The sequence below is a fragment of the Poecilia reticulata genome, chromosome 6 (assembly GCF_904066995.2).
Source record: "Poecilia reticulata chromosome 6, P_reticulata-male-v2, whole genome shotgun sequence".
Classification (NCBI taxonomy): Eukaryota; Metazoa; Chordata; class Actinopteri; order Cyprinodontiformes; family Poeciliidae; genus Poecilia; species Poecilia reticulata.
This window is the reverse complement of record NC_088835.1, coordinates 4,392,778-4,401,422: the sequence shown is the minus strand read 5'-3', so window position 1 is coordinate 4,401,422 and position 8,645 is coordinate 4,392,778. Positions and strand designations below refer to the sequence as shown.

Genomic DNA, 8,645 nt, shown 5'->3' with positions numbered 1-8,645 from the left:
ACCACTCCAATATAGCATGACTCTGGGTCTTTAAAGCAATCAGTGAACATTAACCTTTAGTTTGATTATTCACAAAAATACTTTATGTACAATGAACCACTCTGGAACATGTTTTTTTATTATTATTTTTGATTAAGTTGTTCAATTCCTCCCATCACAAGATACATCTTCAGATAGGAGGAATGTCAAAGTAAGATCACGCTTCACAAAAGTCTATTGTATGTATTCATGCATATTCTGCTTTTATATCAATTCAACCAAAACTAAGTTTTTCAGTGCTCCTAACACACATGTAAAATATATTTTAATGGATAAAATAGATTATTATTTTAATATTTTTTCTCCAAACATACTTCTTCATGGCATACTTCTATAAGTGAACAATACCTACAGATGTCTCAAAATGTGTTGAACTGTTTGGCCCATTGCACTGCAGCACCAACAAGTATTTACATCCCCATTAGAAGGAGTTCATGTTGGAATACAGGCTTTTTTGAGCCAGTATTTCAGTATTTGTGATTAAATACTGAGAATGTTTAATCACAAAGTCCAGATTGGGAGACAATTTCAGAAGAATCAACAAAAACTTAGTATACCATGAACATCTGCCTGTGATACTATAATGTGCAAATGATTGGAACTTTGTCATGATGACACAACTGATAATTTATTTTATATAAAGCATCACCAACCAAGCTCAGTGTTTTCACGTTGGCAGAAACACTTCTCCTGGAAATGTGTACAGCGGTGGCTCTGTCTGCATTCCACCACACAATCTTGGATGAGCTTGACAGACATGCAATGTTGACAATATATCATCAGATTTACCCTGAAAATTGTACTTTGATATGCAGACTTAAGTGTTAAAGTTACATCCCTAAGTTGAGCTAAGTGTGTTCAGTGCTGGATGGTGAATTTCACACTAAATTTGTTCCATTTGTGTGCCTTTGTAACATTAGAACATTTTCAGCATTAATGCCTGTTTTATACTTAAATCTTATTATTTCTCAATTAATAACACGGAGGGGTTTTGCCCAGGTCCTGGAACTAGTAAACAGGTGAACAGAAGGTAAAATGTGTTGGCTACAACAGGAATGAGAGTCAAAAGGCAGTGCTCAACAGTTGATTTGCATTTGCTTGGCTCCCAGAAACTTCATTTTAAGTATGAAAACGTCTGCTAGGCACAAGTGGAGGGGGGGTGACAGGGGAACATGGACACACAGCGTTTTTGACCATTCTTGGTAGTTCCTTACAATTTTCCACTCTGACAAAAAGCTCTTGCCGATAGCCCTCAAGAGGTTATCGGCAAGAGCGCACGGCAGAACTAGGTGTCAATAGCTGTCCAAAATCCCACTTTTCATGCAGTGTAAGTTTTCAGACGCTTTGCTCTATTTGGATTGTCTTTCATTGTACATGTGTAAAATGACAAATTCTAAGTCTTTCTACGATAGACTAGCTCAAAGGAAGTAAAAATGAGGTAGAATTGCCATTTCAACCTAGAAACTAATGCTCAGAGAAAGAGAATGGTATTAGAAAGTTTGACAAATGAAAGTCTTTGGCGCTCGGACCCAGAAGGAAGACGTTGCACTGAAAACCACTGTCAGAGAGAATGAGCCACTGTGAGTATAAAGATTAGAGACGTCTTCCCCCTTGGGCCCGACCCTGGTGGTGGAGAGGACGGTGGAGACTGAATGGATATTGGAGAAGTCTTGGGCTGAAGGTGAAGGAAGGTTGAACCTCAGCCAACGAGCGGACACCGATAAACAGCTGGACCTTATCTAGGGAGCGACGCTTGATGATTGGAGGAGGAAACCATCACTGATAGGTTGGAATCGAGGCACATGACGACAACTTGGTTGGGCAGTTGGGATGAATATTGTCTTCCAGGTTGAATTTTCGCCTAGACTTCATTTAACCAATTCAAACTTGGATCTTTGTAAACCAGTTAAACACATTCAGACTTTTTAATACTTTTACCAAACAACATTCTGATTGATTGTAGAGGAATGTACATTAAGAATTTATATAAAATTAAGGAGCCAAGAACTTACCTTTGTTCAAACCACAACACATTCACAATCTGGGGGGATTGGTGACATTTGATGGACCGGAGTTCAGGAGTAAATCGGGGGCAGAATGAGTAAAGGTAACAGATCATGTTTCATGCTCCATTGGCTTCCAATCACATATCGCATCAACTATAAAATACTTCTTCTAACTTTTAAAATAGTTCACAACCTCACACCTTCATATCTCTCGGACCTCCTTCACATTGCCACACCCACCCGTTCCCTCAGATCCTCTTCTTCTGTCCATCTCACCGTCCCCCCTGCCCGTCTTGTCACTATGGGGAGCAGAGCATTCAGCCGCTCTGCTCCCAAACTCTGGAACTCACTCCCACCTGATCTCCGGAACATGGAGTTTGTGCAATATTTTAAGTCCAAACTCAAAACCCATTTGTTTGAACTAGCATATAGCCTTTAATTATCTTTGTACTGTCTTATAAATCTTTTGTGTTTTTATGGGTTTTTTTTATTACCGGTATGTATTTTATAATTTGCTTGTTTTTATGTCAAGGTGACCTTGGGTGTCCAGAAAGGTGCCTGCAAATAAAATGTATTAATATTATTATTATTATTATTATTATTATTATTATTAGTCAAAGTTGAACCATCTCAAGGAGGATCAGAAGAAATGGACAGCATGTGAGTTAAATATGAGTGTCACAGCAGAATATCTGAATGCTTATGACAATGTGATATTTCAGTTTTTCTTTTTGGATAAATTTGCAAAAAAAATCTAAATTTCTTTTTCTGTCATGATGGGATGCTGAGTGTACATTAATGAGAAATGATACAAAAAATATATATATATCATAAATGGCTGCAATGAAACTAAGAGTGAAACATTTAAAGGATACTTTCTGTACTCGCTGTATATACTGCAAGAATTCCTGTCTGAACTGGAATGGCCAGAAATAATTACTTTCTGTATCCTAGCATAAAAATCTTCCACACTGCAGAACAAGAAGCTCATATTAGGAACCCCAAATGAAAGCAATCTTTTCTGCACAGGTACATTTATACAACAACTCCCTCACATTAGTCAACACATTCGGGTTCTCTGTGGTGACGTTTAGTGGCGCAGTGGGTGGAGGTATGGAGCCTCGGACATCTAGTAAAAGCTTGCAGTTGGACGAAGACGACCGGCGCACCATAGAGGAGCTGAGGGCCTGGGCTGCTTGCCAGGCTCTGCTTTCCTCAGTCTCTGCTGCTGTCCCTCTATCTGCCGTTCAGCCCAACACCTACTTTGACCTCATCTGCCAGCTGCTGGCCAAAGCCTCCATTGACTCCACCTGCACACTGCTCAGAGTAAGGGGAAGTTTGATTATTTATGGCATAGCTCCCACTCTTCAAAAATGTTAGAAAGGCAGACATGGATCCATTTAGCAGAACTCTGAGCTTCATTTAGTTTGGGACAGATGAAACCAATAAGCCTAACTGGTTTTCTATCTCCTAGGTCTGGGATGGGACCAGATGTCCTCACGCCCTGCTGAAAGTCATTGTTGAGCCCAACAGCACAGAAGGGCCATCTTCTTTCTCCAAACACAAAGAGAGCCACATTGCAAACGTCCTTGTGTACGACAACCACGTGGAGTTTTCCAGACACCTAAAGGTCAGAGTTCAGAGAGTTATCTTTGGGAAGTTTTCCACTTGAGTTAATAGCTACATCTACTGCTAAAGTTTCCCAGAACAGTTCAGTGTCACTTAAGTGTCTTCTAAAATGTGGAGACACAAAGGTTGGTGTTAAAAAAACAAAAACAAACACATTTTGCAAGTTTTTCCAAAACCTACAAATGTTTACTGCTTCTAAAAACAGTCCAAGTGCTTAAAAAAACACCTAGCCAGTTTTTCTAATAAGTTTGTCTTTGGTGTCCGTACGATGACCTTTTTCAAAAAACCCCGTAATGTAATCTCACAAATCAACAGGCCCTGCACCCCACCCCACAAAGCCGCTTTTCAAAGATGTATGGTTGTATAATTGCACATCTGTTTGCAGATATTTTCAGGTGTGAGTGTAAACATCAACTAGCAACAGCTTATTTGGATTTAAATTGACGAGAGGCCCTAAAACATTCTAAAGAATTCAATTGGAAGAACTGACCAGACTGAAATCTGGTCAGTTTTGATTATCTAAGAATGATTTTGTGCATAAAATGTAATAAATGTGTTTTGTAGCCCATCCTAAATTGTTTAAGGAAGCATAATAAGTCACCTTTAAATGCTTGAAGGTGACTTGTTTGGTGACAAACAATCCATCTGGAGTTGCAAAGAAAGCAGGAAGAAGGAAATGATCATGTCCTTTGCCTGCAAAGTCAGACAACCTGTAATTGTCACAAATAAGTCTAAACTGACAATTCACAAAATACCAGCTCCTTGACCTGCTGCTGCAGCCCACGTAGCCACACAGGAAGCTCTGTGTTGTCTTACAGGGCTTCTCTGTTGTTTCCTTTGCTTCTTATGCATATCATTGCAGCATGAACTTTTAGCGCAGGTTCAAAAGATGAAATGCTCAAGGCTTCACATTTAGTTTCCTGGTCTTGTTCTCTGTTCAGTGCAAATGTTTTTAAAGGCTTTATTGTAGATGTATCCCCTAGCAGAGAATTAAATGAGGTAGAAGTCTAGGGGTTATGATTAGGATGGCGACTTATCTGGAAAGAATAAACTAAATTAACTTGAGTTCCTGTTTTCAGTGAGTTGGTCAACAAGTGCATTTCAAGAAATTTGAATATTATCAAAGGTGTTTATTTCAGTAAGTTCTTTAAAAACTGAAACAAATAATTTTTTGACTCGGTGTGATGAAAGTTTTCCCCAGTTCATTATAAGCCTGGCGGCCCACCAGGCTTTACTTCCTCTCCTTCCCACTTCACTCCAGGCCAGGCTAAGCGTTGCTTGTTCTTGTTTTTAATTTTTTTTTCTTTTAATAAGCCGGACTGCTAGCATCTCTTTTGTGCTGAGCGTTTCACTGGCAGAGCAAAATTACTCTGAAAAGAAGGATTTATAATTGATGCGCTTAACAAGCCACAAAGTCAGGACCACAGACTAGGACTGTTGTAAAAGAATATTTTAGCAATCGAGTACTCTATAGAATATTTTTACGATTAATCGAGGAATGGGATCTCTCTCTCTACTGTTCGCTCCAAAACCGTGACGACCTGGTTTGGACAGCACAAAAGCTGTCGTACTCCAACCATCGCTCCGCCAAATTCAACAATCCTTATTTGTCCCCAAACCCTGACAAAGCGCCACACAATTCATCACCATGCTGCTAGCACTTCACAACAACTCAAAAAGCTGAAGTAAAGGTGCTGCCCACCACAAATAATGATCCGGCTGGAACACGGTGTGCTACATAATAAAACATCATTTAACGAAGCTTCGAGGCAGATACATTTTCCTCGAGGAATTTTAATAATCGAGTACTGGAATCATTTGAGGAATTGTTTCAGCCCTAGCGCGGACCAGTCACATTGCTGGCACCTCTGTGGTGTCTCGGGCGGTGATTTCTGAAGTTTACCTCAGCGCAGATCGCAAGTGCCTCCTTTCACTCAAACCAGAGACAGGCGGACCTGTACGGATATTTACTGACACCTCGCCACGCCCCCTTGGGGCTATTTGAGAAGTACTGACTTAGCATGATACATAGCAAAAGCTGTTACCGTCATTATACACGTATCCCCTATTTGATTTTTAGAAACATTCAGAAGTGAATTTTATGAGGGAACCACTTATAAAAGTAACCAATTTCTGATCTCCAGTTTTTGTAAAGCCTTGCCTTAGCAGTGTTTTTCTTGAAGATGTACAGTATATACAAGAAATAAAGGGAATAGCACTGAAGATCCTGTTTTCTAACTTCTTTGAGTAGTTAAGCATATTAGAAGCAGAGGTGATGTAGCGATGCTGTCAGCTACGAGATGCTTTGGATACGTTTTTTCCAGTCAGTAGCCCAATGTCATCAGTGCAGACAGGAAAGGCTCTTGGTCATGACTGCCTTCCCTAGTTTGTAAAATTAACTACTTTTTAATGTGAAGTTTTTTTTTTGTTTCACTTAGCCTCTCTTGGAAATAGTAATTCAGGGAGGAGATGAAGGATTATCCGTTTCATATTCTGCTGTCACGACATTGTTGTGGGGAAAAAAATAAATCACCAACCACTGTAAGATGAAATCATTCAATCAGGTATATTTTACATATTGTGCACAATACAGAGAGCTTGTAAGATAATAAAACAACAAAATGATACAGTTCCAAATGAAAACTCCAACAGGCAGAGTCAACACATAGGTCTATACCAGTACTTCTCAAATAGTGGGGGGCGCGAGAAGCTGGACTTTATAACTGTCTTTATTCATGTTGGCTGATAAACAAGCCTGCGGTCACTAGGTGGCAGCAGTGTTCAAATTAACAGCCTGCCTGTTCAAGCCAGCAGAAGTAATAATATAAGAGTAGACCCCGCATTGGCTGCTCCGGCGCAGGAAATACGGCGGCCATCTTGGAGCGGTACTCCCTCCTACTTTGCTCAATCTAAACAGCAGAAGATGCCTCAGCACTGAGGGATATTGTTGTTCGGATCGATGGACTATTGATGTGAGGGCTCCACAGACAATGTTTAACAAGTAAGATGGACATATTATTGTGTATATATTGTCATTATAATGTTACTTTACTGTGTTTATGTCCACCAGCGAGATACCAGCTAATATTAGCTACAGTGCTTGGTGTAATACGGGTTCAGCCGCTATGAAGGCTAACTGAGATTCTGTAAATCTAAAAAAATAAATTAGTCTCTAACATTGACTTAGATTATCTGACACAAGAGCCTATATTAGAAATGAAACAATGTAACATATATTATAAAACTTATATTATGTGTTATAACATTCACCAGCAAAGTTTACACAGGTGGTAAAGACTATTATTTATATGTTATTCTTTCACTCTGTCAAAAGTAAGATAGCTCCCAAATCTTCCGTTTTTCTTTTGAAGGTTTCCTAAAGACACGATGTGAGGAAGAAGAGGGAAAATCTATAAAGAGAGACGGATTCACTGCAGCACGGATGAATCTCGGATCGGATTTTGGACTGCTGAATCTATATATCTATATAGATATATGTATATACATACATACATACATACATATAAACATTTATCCACTATACATTTAGTATTAATTATTATTTGCTTGTATATTTATATAAATATGTATTGATATTACTAAATTTATTAAATAAATTATGAATGGCTGTGTGCTTTGTAATATGCTCATCATACATCAATATCAGAATATTCCATTCCTATTCTATTGTTATAGCCACTAAGTATATTTAAATATGCTGAACTATGTATTAAAAACATACTTAAAAAATACAATTGTTTATAAATGTAGCTTTGATAGATGATTGAATATGGTTTCCAGTAACAAAAAAGCGTGTTATGATTGATTAAATGCGCTGATACGTCATTTTGCTGCTAAACACAATGCTGAGTGGAGTGGTGGACCGCTCCAAGATGGCCGCCCTAAATCTCGTCAGCTCCAATAGGCGAGAGCAGCCATGAGGCGTCTATCCTTATATTATGTCTTTGAGTAGCCACACCACTGTTGTAAACGGAGCAGAAAAAAAAAACTGAGCGAAGGATACAAGTGCGGATGCTTTGAAATATTTCTATCTAGAGGAGAGTCGGAGAAGTTTGACAGTGAAAAGAAAACGGCAGCAGAGGTCAGTGGCCAGGATAAGAGATTCTTATTTTCAAATACAGGAATACAGTCATAATACTACGAGAACCCAGTCGTATCAGCAGAGTAATTTAAATATTGGCAGAGTAACGACGCCATATTGCCGGAAGAAAAAGCTATCATGAAATTAAGGCCAGGAAATAGACAAAACCTGTCTTTTTATTGTTAATGCAAAAATTTTATACATTTTTCATCACTTCTCATCTGACAAGCTGAACTATTAGCAATATTGCTGCAAATCTTTCCACAATAAATGTTAAGAAAAATGTTAAGTTTGTGGAAAACTAAACAGGAGAAGCTGACAAGTAACCAATGCTTACATTACTAAAAATTTTTACTCTATTAAGTCTAAAAATGCAAATACCAGTGAATCATGTGCACTTTTCAAACTGAGTAGTATTGATTAAATGTTAGTGATTCACTCATAAACCGATTTTGGAAATTATTTTGAGGTTTACAATAATAAACAGTGGTTTTGATAATAAGGTAAGCTACAATTTTGGAGCCAGTGGTTTGTACGATAAATTATTAAATATAAACAGATTCGCAATAGTATTTAAATTCTGGGGCGGGAAGGGCACTGAGCAGGGGGGCGTGAAAAAAAATTATGATCCCCCTAAGGGGGGGCATGACAGAAAATAATTGAGAAACACTGGTCTATACCAAGGATAAGGGATCCAAAACTTGGAATAGACAGTCTAGTTCCAATGCAGCTGCAGGAAAACAACTTCTAATCTTGTGTGTAAACCAAGCAGGTTCTTTTGGTAAGATTTTGAAAACATTTAATATAACATGATCAGCAGATGTTATCTTAGAATAATTTTCCCACCAGAACATGATGAGTATTTTAAC

At 38.5% G+C, this 8,645-nt stretch overlaps 1 protein-coding gene across 3 annotated transcripts in view; it reads left to right on the top strand.

The window, feature by feature from the left end:
* Positions 1-8,645, top strand: part of pot1 (protection of telomeres 1 homolog) — a 55,861-nt gene that overhangs the window by 29,010 nt on the left and 18,206 nt on the right. For all 3 annotated transcript variants that reach the window (XM_081607694.1, XM_081607693.1, XM_081607695.1), the window contains exons 9-10: positions 3,075-3,371; positions 3,520-3,675. In XM_081607694.1, the coding sequence (XP_081463820.1) occupies positions 3,075-3,371; positions 3,520-3,675 (453 nt within the window). The remainder of the gene's footprint in view (positions 1-3,074; positions 3,372-3,519; positions 3,676-8,645) is intronic.